Source organism: Gymnoscopelus microlampas, assembly GCF_963454915.1.
Source record: "Gymnoscopelus microlampas genome assembly, chromosome: 2".
NCBI lineage: Eukaryota > Metazoa > Chordata > Actinopteri > Myctophiformes > Myctophidae > Gymnoscopelus > Gymnoscopelus microlampas.
The window spans coordinates 38,951,940-38,966,885 of NC_139939.1; the positions used below are offsets into that span (position 1 = coordinate 38,951,940).

Sequence of the window (14,946 nt, forward strand, 5' to 3'; positions counted from 1 at the left end):
ATGGGTAAATGAAGTAAATTTTACGAGTTTCTGTATTTTACTTTAGTATTAGTATTTTTGTATACTTATGGCTTTCACTCCACTACGTAATTCAATGTGGATTCCAAGCTAATAGAAACTTGTAAATAGAAATCATGTTTGAAATGACAAAATCTGCCTACCGCTACCGATGATGTTTTACGTTTGTTTATTCTGCCTTCAGCATGATCACAGGTTTAAAAAGACATTAAAAACACTGAATATTTTTTCTGATTACAGTGTGTGTGTGTGTGTGTGTGTGTGTGTGTGTGTGTGTGTGTGTGTGTGTGTGTGTGTGTGTGTGTGTGTGTGTGTGTGTGTGTGTGTGTGTGTGTGTGTGTGTGTGTGTGTGTGTGCGTGCGTGCGTGCGCGCGCGCGCGCGCGTGTACATGTGTGTGTGTGTGTGTGTGTGATTTATTACACATACTGTAATAATCACACAGTACTGTATGTTGAAATGTTTTAATCAAATGAAATTCCACTGACCTCACCTTTAAACAGGACCAACTGGACCTCATAGCTACAGTAGCAGGGTCAGTGAAGATACTCTATTGGTTTGTAACGCTTGGTTTACCGTATTTAAAGTCTCTCTCTCTGGCTGAAGTTGAGCTCTATTTTTAAAGCTCTAATTAAACTTTAACAGAAGCTGTGTCTTGTTGGTGAAAAGTTCAAGTGTCCGTCGTACGTTTGACCTGTATTGAGTTTCAAAGTTGTATAATTGAATTACAGAGGCCGCTGCTGTAACAAGCGCCCACAAAGTTCAACCTCTTCAGCAAGACGGTGTCGTATATTGTAGACTTATAAGTTTGAAATTCCTGGCACATAAAATATGCCATTGTGTTATTTCTCTTTGCAGTTGACTGTAAATAAGTAGAGTGCACTGGTAACTAATGCCTTTCCTCGCCCAGGAAAGAGTAGAGTATCCTGAAGGAAAAAGTAGCATCAATTACATGTGGAATAAATAATTCATTAGAACGATACAGTGGTACTTTGACTTGCAGATGAAGCCACCCCTTTTATTCTGACATTTAATTCCTGAAGTAAATTATCTTCTGTTTTTCTTTTCAGTTGTCTTACTTCTCTTGAAAGTCACAAATGATGATTAATTTATTTTGTGCAAAATGTTTTCTTTCTCTTTTACATAATTTTGCTTTGAGCCTTGATAGGCCCCTGATTCAGTGCGTGCGCACACACACACACACACACACACACACACACACACACACACACACACACACACACACACACACACACACACACACACACACACAGCACAAATTCAGACAAGTGCTGCTGAAACAGTTATGTGCGTAAATATTAGCTTCTTTGGCTGCGACCCCTGTCTGCCTGGGTCTCTGGGGCCGGACCTGAGGGCCCACTGTAAAAGGGGAAGGCTGTGGGTCAGTGGATACAAGGCATGGAGCTGGGCCCCCTCCTCTGATAATGAACTCCTAATGAACTCAACACTGTGGGCTCTGAGACCCCGCCACACTGCTGACCACGATGAACCCACACACACACACACACACACACCCATCTATAAACACACACATACACACGCACACTTCAAAGACACATAAGGTCACCAGAGACCCACCATTTTACACTACAATTAATTTTATTGGTACACACACACGCACATGCACACACACACAGCCCAGCTCCATTAAACTGTAAGGAACAGAGTGTCACATAGTTTTACTAGCTGTCTGGATGCTACTGTGGGGCAGGGTGCTCAGTCTGCCACAAATCAATCTACATTTGTTAGATTATATCTAATGATATGAGAGAATAGAAAAAAGTGCGTACATGTAAGCGCGCGTGCGTGCGTGCGTGCGTGCGTGCGTGCGTGCGTGCGTGCGTGCGTGCGTGCGTGTGCGTGTGCGTGTGTGTGTGCGCGTGCAGTCCTGTGGACATCTGGTTCCAGTGAGTGTGTTTGCGGTGAGGTGAGGGCTTCGTTAAGGAAAGATGGATGCTGATGGTGACGTGTGAGGAGGAGAGAGAGCAGCCATAGTGCTTTGGCAGTGCGTGCCGTATTGAGAGGCGAGATAAGACAGTCAAAACGCCCACTTCCTTAGCAACAGGCTGACGTGCACATCCACGGAGAGGGAAAAATAGAAAACAAAACTGTCCACAGGGCATGTCGGATTTATAGGCTTTTGACATGTGACCCAGGATGCTATTACTAAAAACGTTATCACTGGATATTTTCCGTGTCCCAGAAAATGACACATCAGAAGTTTACAGTGATTCAATACTCTATACATCACTCCTGCATACGTGTTCAGCATTCATTCACAGTGTGTAATCAGGCGTTGATCAATGGCTGCAGTTTGTACAGAAACGTCATGTCATTCTACATTCATGGAAGAAAGGAGAGCCTGGAAGCCATGGAGAGAAAGTGAACCTATTTGGTGACAATAACATATTTTGCATCACCGTCTCCTGTGTTCATTCATCTAATCATCACAACACCATCACTGATTCGGTCACTCAGTCTGACGTTTGTTTGTATTGGCTGCCCTCTACTGGTCAAAACCTGGAATTGAGTCCAGGTTTGATGCTGCTCATTGTAGATTCAAAGATTAACATGTGTCTTTGTGTGTGTTTCCACAGCAGAGTTTGTCACGCCCAGAGCCATCCTTACGGGTCATGACTGCGAGGTGACCTGTGCCAGTGTGTGTGCTGAGCTGGGTCTGGTTATCAGCGGCTGCAAGGGTAAGAGTATTTGAGCCAAAAACAAGAACTTGCCCAAACAGGAGCTAACAAGAACTGACACTACATCCACTTCTAGTCACTGCTCTTGTTTCCACTGACTTCCACTGACTAGGGAAAATAGAGAATATGGTTGTTGCGTAGATTCATTCCCTTGAAGGAGTAGTTCGCCCCAAAAATTACTTATTTTCTATCAACCAGTGGAGTCTTAGGTTGGAGACTTCTACCAGAGAGACCGCCGGTCATCAAATTATTGGCTCAGACAAAAACAAAAACAAATCTCCATTCATTCAATGCTGCATGGGGTGTGTAATTGATAGAAAATAAGTCGTTTTTTGGGTGAACTGCTCCTTTAAGCTCCTGTTAGATTTTTTTTCTCTGACCAAATGATGAGAGCTTGGACCTCATCATTGCTCCATGGTTGTGTAGTTTTCTCCATTATGCTGATTTTCCTTCTTTTACAAAATGCTAACAACGGTCATCAAATAGTCTCTTCCACGTTGAATGAAAAAAAAAAATCTATTCTGTATTTAACCGGGAGCCAGTGCAGAGAGGCCAGTGAAGGAGTGATATGCCCATATTTATAGTTAAATAAACAGTGACAGGGCCTTTTGTCTGTGTGTCTGTTTAAATGTTTGAATCCATTGGATCCATCAATTTCCAAAGAAAATATGGAGGAAAAAATGGTGCCACTATAGAGAAGTTTACTCAGGGACATTCAGCTGACACTTCTTCTGTGTTCATTAAACTTTGTGTGTTCCATGTCCAGATGAATATTGTCTTTGTGTCACTCAGCCCCACAGCTCGACCTTCATTAATCCATGTTTCATTTTCTCCATGCCACGTCCAGAGGGACCCTGTCTGATCCATTCCATGAATGGGGACCTGCTGCGGACATTGGAAGGCCCCGAGGGCTGCCTGCGGCCCCGTCTCATCCAGTCGTCCACCGAGGGCCACTGTATCGTCTACTACGATAAGGGACACTTCTGTCTTTTCAGCGTCAACGGCAAGCAGCTTGGGCACATGGAGATGGACGAGAATATCAAGGTGAGGGGGTCGGCCTAGAGCAGGGGTTCTCAAACGTTTTGGGGCTTTGGACCACTAGCTTATTTTGTACCAAGCAGATCTACAAGCTCACAATGCGTCACAGCGTAACGTGTGTAAATCATTTCATTTCAAGCGTTTCCCACACTACGCCTAAACATTTTTCATACATTTGATGGACTAATATTGTTTAAACATATTTTTATACATTTAACAAAGGTACAATATTTTTTTTTAAACATTGAAAATAATAATTCCATGGACCACCTGTAATGATGCCATGGACCACTGGTTGACAAACAGTGGCCTAGAGGTGAGTGAAGGGGCTTGTGATCACAAGGTCACCCCTTCCAGTACTTCAATCAGCTGGGAGGGGTTTGATTTCTTTGTGGGAAAACTGAAGGGTCAAACCTCTCCCCTGCCATAGGCAACCATTGTTGGAGTGTCCTTGAGCAAGCTTGAGTCTAAATGACTCCTGTGAAAGAGCATCACTGTTAACTAACCACCCCTGAATAAATGGAGGATTGTTGAGACTTCTAAGAACCCATTTGAAGAACCTCACTCTTTTGATACAAGTGGACATGCATTTAAAGTGGATCTAACTACTGGCTTGTGGATCACTCTAGGGCACTTAAAGAGTACTTAAAATATAAATTCTCTGGAGGTTAGTGCAATAGTGAATAGTGTATCACTCACAGAGAGAGAGAGAGAGAGAGAGAGAGAGAGAGAGAGAGAGAGAGAGAGAGAGAGAGAGAGAGAGAGAGAGAGAGAGAGAGAGAGAGAGAGAGAGAGAGAGAGAGAGAGAGAGAGACTTCTTGCTGATTAAAGACTTGCTGAGGAGATCTGAGAAATGCATGGGCCATTTGAACTGTGGGCATACTAATGTCTGTCTCTCACACGCACACAAAGACAATCTCATGCATGCACAGACATACTCTCTTTCTTTCTCTCTAAGGAACACACAATACACATAACTGTACACACACACACACACACACACACACACACACACACACACACACACACACACACACGGTACAAGGTAGTGGTTGCTTTGATCCAGGGTGCTGCTGTCAGATCGGATCGGGCCGGCAGCAGTGTTACAGAACATGCCAGTAGAGTGGCCAGTCCCTGAGGTCTGGCCCATTAACTTCCCCTCTCCTCCAGCGCCAGACAACACATTCCCCCATTTCCACTGCATTTCCGCCCTGACGGCTTGGGTGACACGAGATGGTGACCACCACAGCCCCTCTACCTTCCCTGTCCTCCTGTGTGTGTGTGTGTGTGTGTGTGTGTGTGTGTGTGTGTGTGTGTGTGTGTGTGTGTGTGTGTGTGTGTGTGTGTGTGTGTGTGTGTGTGTGTGTGTGTGTGTGTGTGTGTGTGTGTGTGTGTGTGTGTGTGTGTGTGTGTGTGTGTGTGTGTGTGTGTGTGTGTTTTCCGGCGTATGCCTGGGAAATGTAACCCCAGGTCTGGTTTGACAGACAATCACACACCTGCTTCCTATTTAGGAGCCCTACATCTCTCTCTCTTTCTGTCTCCCCCCTCCTCTTCAGAACTTAACTATAATACTGATTAATGAGTGCACACAAAAATGCACACGCACGCTCGCCCACGCGGTCTCACACACACACACACACACACACACACACACACACACACAGACACACACACACACACACACACACACACACACACACACACACACACACACACACACACACACACACACACACACACACACACACACACACACACACACACACACACACACACACACACACACACACACGACCTATACAGTCTCTCACACAAACGCACACTTTCCCGCTCAGACACACAATGATTGTGCATTATAAAGAGGGGAGAAAAAAACAAGTCCCTGCATTCCCGTGCACGTGAATACATGAGCAGCACAGTGGGTCGTTCTAATGATGTCTCTCTATGTACTTACACGTCTTTCAAGGAAATAACCCCCATAGACTGCCCTGTGTAATATTTCTCGTAACGTCCGCCATATTTCAGAGGTGAAACTGTCCCGAGGACAAGGCAGGGCCTCATCGTCTCTCCTCTCCACCCCTGCTGTAAATTCCTGCCCTGTCACACACCATTAGGGAAGCCCTAACATCTTGGAGTGAGGCTACGAGTGACTCAACCCTCCGTCCACACACACACACACACACACACACACACACACACACACACACACACACACACACACACACACACACACACACACACACACACACCCCACCCCTCCCCTCCCCTCCCGATCCCCTCTCTGCCCAGTTGGAGATTCTGACTTGTTGCAGTATTTAGTGCTGCTTCTCCAGGCCTTGGAGCCTCTGCACAGCAGGACTCCAGGATAAGTAACTGTTAGTCCATGGCTCACCGTGTCTACTTAAGAGAGAGACAGAGAGAGATGGTCTGGCCGTTATGTAGTCGTACCCATGAGTCAGCGCGTGTGTTTGGCTAAGAATGTTATTTCGATAGCATGTTGTTTTGGACAAATGCTGGGTTTGCTGTTTACCTGGCATCCTAGTTACTTTGAAGCATTAAATAAGTTTTCTTTGCACTCATGTGACTGTTTATATTCTGTTATGTGTCGACTAGGGTTCATGCCATTTACTCTGATCTTTCCACTTCGTGGCTGTCGGGTGTAAACCTTGTATGTCCAAACCCTTTGTATTATCATTTAAAAAAAAACATTTTAAAATAGTGAAAATAACTGATCTACAAGCTCACAATGCGTTAGATCCTCCTGTTACCCTCTGTACAGTACTTGCTAAACTAATACTTAGTTGATCGGGGTCGGCACTCTACTTGGTCCGCAGTTTTTTTCCCCCTTCTCTACACTAAATCTCTTTGCCTAAAATAGCTGATCTACAAATAAGATCTACTGATCTATTTTCGCCAAATGTTTTCCCAGAATAGGGATGCTAGGTTTCAAGTGGTTACACAGCGTAAGGACTATGGCCATGTTGAATGGATTATAGTCACTAATAGAACTCTGCCTGTGGAACCATTCCACCAGATCTGTCTCTCACCGCCTTGCATCCATGTAAAGGAGGGGGGGGGTTTAACAGCATCATAAATTAAAACTTTTTTTTAGTTTTGTTACTTTCCCAGGCACTGAATCCAACCCCCCATAAATGAAATGCTAGGAAATATGGGTATAAAAAAAGAGACATGTGTTTCTGCTGGAGTCATTTTTTCTTGTCACCCGAGCTTAGGAGGCCATCTTAGCCCCCGCAGAGCCGTCGGCCATCTTGTTTAAGCGCCCGGCGACAGCGGGGGGTTGATTTATAATATCTGTCAGGGAGCCTCCCCTACCTGGCTCGGCGGCCTCGTCTGCCAGCTCTCTCCACAGTCTGTCTCCCACCGGGCGTCACAAGGGTCACGGACTTCCATTACAGTCCACAGTTTAGCACATAGTCACTGGAACCAGTGAATATAGAACCACTCCTCATACCAGATGAGTTCCCAACCTAGTGGGCCGTGAGGATATAACAGTTTTCTGAAACACTTATGTTGCTATAATATCAGTGGTTCTCAAACTTTTTCATGTCAAGGACCCCCGAAATTATATGTATTTGGCCGCGGACCCCTATCAAAATATTTAGTTCCAGGGACCCCCAGAAGCAAAGATTTGAGTTACAAATGTTCGCTTTAAAAATATATATATTCAAAGATTTGCACACATTTTCATGATTTTTCAAAAATAGCAGATCTACAAGCTCATATCGCGGCACTCGCTATGACTATTTTAGTTCCAGGGACCCCCAGAAGCAAAGATTTGAGTTACAAATGTTCGCTTTAAAAATATATGTATTCAAAGATTAGCACAAATGTTCACGATTTTTCAAAAATAGCAGATATACAAGCTCATAGCGCGGCACTCGCTATGAGCTTGCATATCTGCTATTTTTGAATAGCCTAAGTATAAAATAGTGGTTCAAGTGGTTGCTTTCCCCGTCTTAATGGGTTAAAGTATACAACGTTAGTTCCATTGGTCCAAGCCGGAAAACACAATTGATTGATTGATTGATCATTAAAATAAACATGGTCTGAAAATGCATGCCGCTCTCCTCTCTGACCACTTAACATGGCAGCCGTGTTAAGTGGTCAGATGGGTGGGCTGCGAACGACTGGGCCACGATCCAGAAAAGGTTGGGGAACCGCTGGAATAGAGCCACCAAGATGATGGGTGAGAGAGGAGCAGAAGGCGTAATGTGAAAACTCATTAGAACTGGATTTGGGAGCCATGTTTTCTCTCTTGAACTTTGGGTAGATTATTGTCAAATGTTCTCCTGGCATTGTTTCACATTTCATATTCAACACAAGGGAGCCATAATTGATTTCCCCTCTTCCTCTGACGCGCACCACAGTTGTGTTTTGTTTAACCCATTCAGTCCGGCAACGCATCTAAAAATGTCTTCTAAATCCTAGCAGGTTTCTAAAAAATGTTTGTTGCTATAATATCACTGGTAGTCAAACTTTTTCATGTCAAGGACCCCCAAAATTATATATATTTGGCCGCGGATCCCCATCTCAAAATAATTTGTTCCAGGGACCTCCAGAAGCAAAGATTTGAGTTACAAATGTTTTAAAAATGCTTTAAAAATATATTCAAAGATTTACACACATTTTCACGATTCTTTTACAAATTGCAGATCTACAAGCTCATGGCGCGGCACTCGGTGCCGCACTATGAGCTTGTATATCTGCCATTTTTTTAATAGCCAAAGAAATCTAAAATGACCCGGATGCGTTCCCGGATTGAATGGGTTAAGTGCGTTGATTTCATTCTGAGGATGGTCTTTATCGTTGTTGTCAGATTAACTGTGATCGCTGAAACGTAAGACTTTCCAGTACACAGTGAGGAATGGATCAGAACCAAACTGATGAGAACAGAATGCTGTGCTCTGTCATGCTCCATTCACTGCCATCTGGGAACAAGATCTAACGCTGTGGCTCAGTCCACATGCCAGCATATAGTGTGTGTGTGTGTGTGTGTGTGTGTACACAGTATGTGTCTGTTTGTGTATATGTAGGTCTGTCTGTGTTTCTGTTGGTGTGTGTGTGCACGTGCATGTACGCGCATGTCTGCGTAAATAAGCATTTGTGTGATCAGAATATGAAACACATCTCTCATTAAGCTGAGTTATGGGCCGTTCCTAAACATAACATACACCATATTTGCTCAAATTAAATTGTGACATGTCTTATTATCGTCAAAACGCACTTCCCGTTCTTGAGGCAGTGTTCAATATCTCCATGTTCAACACAAATGAGAAGTTAAATTTGAGATTTTCAACTTAAGAACTTCCATTGAAGTTATTCCTTTTCCCCTTCAACGAACGGGTTTACTTCAACACATGTGACAGCTATGATTGAAGCATTTCCCTTGAATTGTCTCCACAAGCTAACTGTGGCTGAACTATGGTTGCCTTTTGCATCATAAGTACAAAGCTTCACTCTAAATTAGCATCTTTGGAGGCCGGTGGAATGTCTATGCCGCCTCATCAATTCATCAGTCTTGGTTACGCTCTGATTGATGCTTCTGTCTGCTCCAGTTTCAATAATCACTATGTATTGTGCGCATAACACAGTACAGCACACAGCCAGATTTGTGTATGCGGCTGGTTTCCCGGAGGGGCGTGTTAAACTGTAACACAGTTTTCAGGAAGAGCAGATGAGTAAATCTCAGAGCCTCGCTGTGGGGAGCCATCTTTGCGGCTGGTTGGGGATCAGTGTTTGTAAAGCCTCCAAGGACGGCAGTATTGCAGACTTGAGCTCGTTGGCCATGTCACAGCACCACAGCAATATGAGTAACTGGTGTGTGCATAATATGCACCATATTATGTGATGTTTTATTTTCTAAACGGGAAACGACCAGTACACGCTCCCCATGGTAGTTTTTCTTTATGGAGACACATAGAGTCAGTACAGGAGAGAAGGCTCTGGCTGGGATTTGATCTAGGGCCTATGCCATGAGTGGGTCTTAAGATACAGGTCTTAACCACTTTCAACATGGGATCCCTATTTTAGGCATGTCATTAGAGGCGCAAATGTTCCAAATATTAAAAAAAACTAAAAACAATATACAAGCTCATAACACGTCGTGAGCTTATAATTCTGATATTTTCGTGTACCCACTACCCAGGTACCATTAATGGGGAACACATTTATTTTTAAACACAACAACTTCCCGTTCTCTCACAGGACCATTAAAGATGTGTATGTTGTCTCTGCGTGTGTTGCAGGCCATGCAGCTCAGTCGTGACGGCCAGTACCTGCTGACCGGTGGAGACGGAGGGGTAGTGTCTGTGTGGCGGGTCTACGACCTGAAGCAGCTCTTCACCTACCCAGGCTGTGATGCAGGCATTCGCTCCATGGCCATGTCTCATGACCAGAGGTAAAACACACACGCGCACACACACACACACACACACACACACACACACACACACACACACACACACACACACACTTTTATTTTGACAAGTGGTGAAAGAGCCATTGCGTGTCCCAACAATAATATTATATAAAGGTACATGCAGAGGGCAGAAACATTTTAACCTGTTAAAACCGGGAAAGCATCTGAGTCATTTTAGATTTTAGCGTTGGCTATTCAAAAATAGCAGATATACAAGCTCACAGCGTGTCACTTCGTGCCACTCTTGCGAGCTTGTACATCTGCTATTATTGAACATTTTTTGTAAAGTCTTGGAAGTGTGAGAACTACTGATTTATAAGGCATTTGTAGAATCGGCCTCAGGTCTTAATGGGTTAAAGGGGAAATGGCAGAGACGTCCGGAGCCTCTATTCAGGACCCTATCTGTAATGCATGGACTGAGACCTGCCATAGGCCCCATTTACACATAGCTTTAAAACATGAAAGATCAAATCAAATTTCTCTTTCCTACTCCAAATTCAGATTTCTGAGCTTGTCATTTCCTACTATTTTCACATTTTTCAAAACAGACAATGTTGTGTTGCTGGTAGCAGTAACCAACCTGGCAACACATTCCTAGTTGGATCTGCAGGCATGAAAGTTTAATTCTATGTTATTTCTTGCATCATCAATGTGTCTTGGATGCAGTTGTACCTGCTGACTTTTATACATTTTTTCCTATACCTGTGGCATGGCCTAAGGCCAGACCAACCATGCCTGCTACATTATGGAAAAGCCTCAGGCCATGAAATAGACTTTTGATAGGTGACGTTTCTTTTTCTTAACCCTAAAGGTGCATTATAACTGGCATGGCGTCTGGCAGCATCGTGCTCTTCTACAACGACTTCAACAGATGGCACCATGAGTACCAGACTCGCTACTGATACCTGGTACTGAGTTCCAGTACCAGCCACAATAACCCCGGATCTAAGACGACTCCAGTTCTGCAGTGACCTATCACAAAACGCCTCCTTTTGACTCCTGTCTATAGCACTACTCCTGTCCACACATACTGATGTCCTGAATGTAATCTCGACACAAAATGAAGAAAGAAATGCGTCCTGTTATATCAGAAGAATTAAAACTATTTTTAAAATGAAGGGCATTGCTATATTTTGTAGATCCTCTAGAAAAATATACAACTTTTCATATAATATAAATCATAGGGTGGGGGTTATATACTTTACAGTTACAAAACAAAAAACAAAATCTATTTTTAGCTGCGAGAGTCTATTTTCATCCTCGGGAGGAAGATAAGAGGTTTGTGCGGAGCTAGCTCTTGGACCTTATCTATTCACTTAAGAATCCAAATATTTGTGTACACAGGGTGAGTGATTTCTGTTTTTTTTCTCTTTTTTCCAGTAAGTGTGAACAGGCGGGGAATTAATTACTACACTGTTGTTATGTGTTATTTTTGCTACTGTGGAGTGTCAGCAGATAACTTGTATCTCAGCAAAAGCTGGGTTAGTCTGTGTTATTGGACAAAGAGCATACAATAAAGAGGGAATATAAATATATACCCAAACATAGTCCACACAATGGGCAAAGAACGCATATCTTATTTACTCTTTAACCTGCGCTTCTTACATGGTGGGTCAGGATCCAATATTGGGTCGGAAGTCTTTCTCACAGGGTCATGTACTGGGAAGTATTTAGATTGTATGCTTGGTTTAAAATATTGCATAGTGACTTAGTGGAGAAGATCTAATTTGGGTCTAATGCGAAAGTCTAATTTAAACACTGTAGTATGATGGTATTCTTGTTGGCAAGCGATGGAGTATAACTTAAGCTTTAGAATGCGCAGCTTTGTCCCTGTATGACTGCTGAGAGAAAGCCTTTCCATGCACAGCCCATGATACCAGTAAGACAGAGCAAATGCACATAATATGAGGGTGTGTGGGCCTTCCAGCAATAGCATTTGTGAGATGTAATAATGATGTAGTTTTATAATGGCACCTCCATTAATTATGATGAAAGTCGTTTCTTAACTGACTGAACTACCCCCCCCCCCCCCAAAGAATAAAAAAAGAAGGGAAAAAAAGAACAGCAGCCCTGCCATGTCAATGAGCAGGTATCCTAGTACATTGTTGAACAGCATTAATTTATGCGTGTAATTACTGTCGATCTAAAATCTAAACCCTGTCATTTTTATAACATGCAAAAAAGGTAGTTACTATAGTCTGCCTTTTACCACACTTTGCAGGGCAGATTCAATATCTATGTTGGGAAGGGGGACGGGTATTACAGTTGACTGACATGGGGGCATTTTCACTTGTAGCTTTACCTGCTAGCTGCTGCATTTCCACAATGATATCCCTAGTCCTATCCCTAAGTCCTGTTTGAGTCCTTCCAAAGCAGCTTAATAGCAGAGAGGTGTGCAATGAAAGCAAGGGCTTAATTTTACAGGTGTACATTTGATTCAAGTCCAGCACTAAAAATGTACTACATTTCCCATGAGCCCTCAATAGAAATAAAACATCCTTTGGTTTTGAGAAAACATTCCATTTTTGTCTTTTGCTCTGAACTTGCTGTGGTTTGAGTCTGTGATGAAACTAGATCTACTGTATCTTTATGTATCACTCAATATTTTTGGCAATCAATTTGGAGTGTTTTTGATGTGTGCTGAGTTCTGACAATAAAATGGAATTTTATAACTTGACCGGTCTTGGTGTAAATGCATTGTGTGCCTGCCATGCAATGGCAAAACACTTACACATTTGCATGTCATTTGAGAAAAAGCACTTAAAAGTGATTCAAGTAACTAGAAAAATGCACTCCTCACAGCGCAGATCTCTGCCATTACATGAATTTAGTGAGAAATGTTACCCATAGATGCCGTATATATATGTAGATACCTCATTGGCTGATGCTGTTCATTGGAGTGATGTGTTATCAATCATGGCCACACTATTGGTCCATAATTAATGGGACCATAATTTACAAAAACGCATATAATGGTAATTGAAAGAAGACTATCGACTGAGAGCACAAAACATTTATGGCAATGATTATTTAGCCTGGGACCAGATGAATCTGCAAGTGCAAAAAAAAAATTGCACTCTGCGATTTGGGTCTGGCACCGCTCCATAGAGAATCCATTTCCTGCTCCACAAGATGTGGGTGACCAATCAGGGCCCAGGATTCATATGGGAGACTGTAATTGGTAGTTGGTTGTAGGTCTAACCCAGGGGTCTTCAACGTTTTCAGGCCAGGGACCCCCTAGCTGAGAGAGAGATGACCCCCTCTATATTGTATACAATTGTGTTTCAGATAAAAACATTTCTTTTTACCTAGTCTGCTCTTTTTTCCCTCTACACCTAGCCTCTTTGCCAAAAATAGCAGATCTACAAACTCACATTGTGAACTTGTAGATCGGCTATTTTTGGCAAAGAGATAGATGTAGAGGGGAAAAAGAGCAGACCAAGTAAACAATAAAGTTTAATCTGAAACACAATTTTATACAATATGTAGAGGGGGTCCTGCTTCATCTCTGTCTCAGCTAAGGGGTCCTTGGCCTGAAAAGGTTGAAGACCCCTGGTATAAGAAATCAACTGTGTCATAAAAATTGAAGTCATACAATACTTTAGTTTAAACAAAATGCCATACAGTCCTGTTGTTAAAAAAAAGAAAATTTCAGCACAGCTATCTATTTTTATATTTAATTCTTGTGACAATCCTAGGGGTTGTCAGGGTAACTGGTGTGGTTGTCATGGTTACTAACCATGTGTCATGTGTTTCAGAATGATTGGAGGGCGGAGTATGTCATCAGTGGAGATCTGGCCCACCTGGATTGTCCTCTATAAAGTAGGTGGTTGGACTTCACTTTTGTCCTCTCTCTCACCATGAAGCTCACTGGAAGCACTCCAGCCTTTTGGATTTCGGTTGTTAAAGGACAAGACCACTTTGGTAGAGGTTTTGGTTGTATAGTTAGTTACCTTGCCATGATGTAACTCCAAAGGTGAACAAGAAATCTAAAATAATTGTGCCATTGAATAGAAATTGATCATTCAAAATATGCCTACATTGTACGGTAAAACAGCTCTTAAAGACACGCTTTTAGCACATCAACGAACACAAAGCGATTCAGTCAATATAGAACATCACCAAACCCAGTACTGTTTTTTTTTAAATAAAAATGTCAAACTTCCTGCTGATTTTACTATTTGAAGATCCGAATCCTGGTCTGCGGATCCAGTCCGGGTTTTCTTTTTAATAAAAATGGCAAAATCAACAGGATGTTAGCCTTATTTCAAAAACAAACGGTACTGGGTTTGGTGATGTTTTATATTGTCTGAATCAACTTTATTTGCGTTCGTTTGTGCTAAAAGAGTGACTTTGAGAGCTGTTTCAGCATACAATGTAATTCAATGAGCATATTTTGAATTATCAATGGAGCAATTATTTTAGATTTCTTGCCCACCTTTGGAAAGGTAACTACACAACCCAAACGTCTACCAAAGTGGTCTTGCCCTTTAAGCACTGTTAACCACCCCAGTATCCGTATTGTGGGGATAGCTATAGCAGAAAATAGCCAATTGACAAGCTCACTACGACACGTTGTGAGCTTGTCGATAGGCTATTTTCAGCCAAAGCTTTCCCCACAATAACACAAAACAGAAAATTCACTAGTATTGAGCCCTGAGGGACACCGGTTACCCATATGGGGTTAAGTTAGTTTTAATAAAATAATTTAAACCTTCTTTGTTTCCTCATTT

The 14,946-nt window shown here is 42.6% G+C and overlaps 1 protein-coding gene across 6 annotated transcripts in view; it reads left to right on the forward strand.

The window, feature by feature from the left end:
- lrba (LPS-responsive vesicle trafficking, beach and anchor containing) overlaps positions 1-12,238 on the forward strand; it is a 294,320-nt gene extending 282,082 nt beyond the window's left edge. For all 6 annotated transcript variants that reach the window (XM_084068296.1, XM_084068297.1, XM_084068299.1 and 3 more), the window contains exons 53-56: positions 2,635-2,736; positions 3,584-3,780; positions 10,041-10,192; positions 11,025-12,238. In XM_084068296.1, coding sequence (XP_083924422.1) covers positions 2,635-2,736; positions 3,584-3,780; positions 10,041-10,192; positions 11,025-11,115 — 542 coding nt within the window. In that variant the 3' untranslated portion in view covers positions 11,116-12,238. The remainder of the gene's footprint in view (positions 1-2,634; positions 2,737-3,583; positions 3,781-10,040; positions 10,193-11,024) is intronic.
- Positions 12,239-14,946: the final 2,708 nt, after the last annotated feature.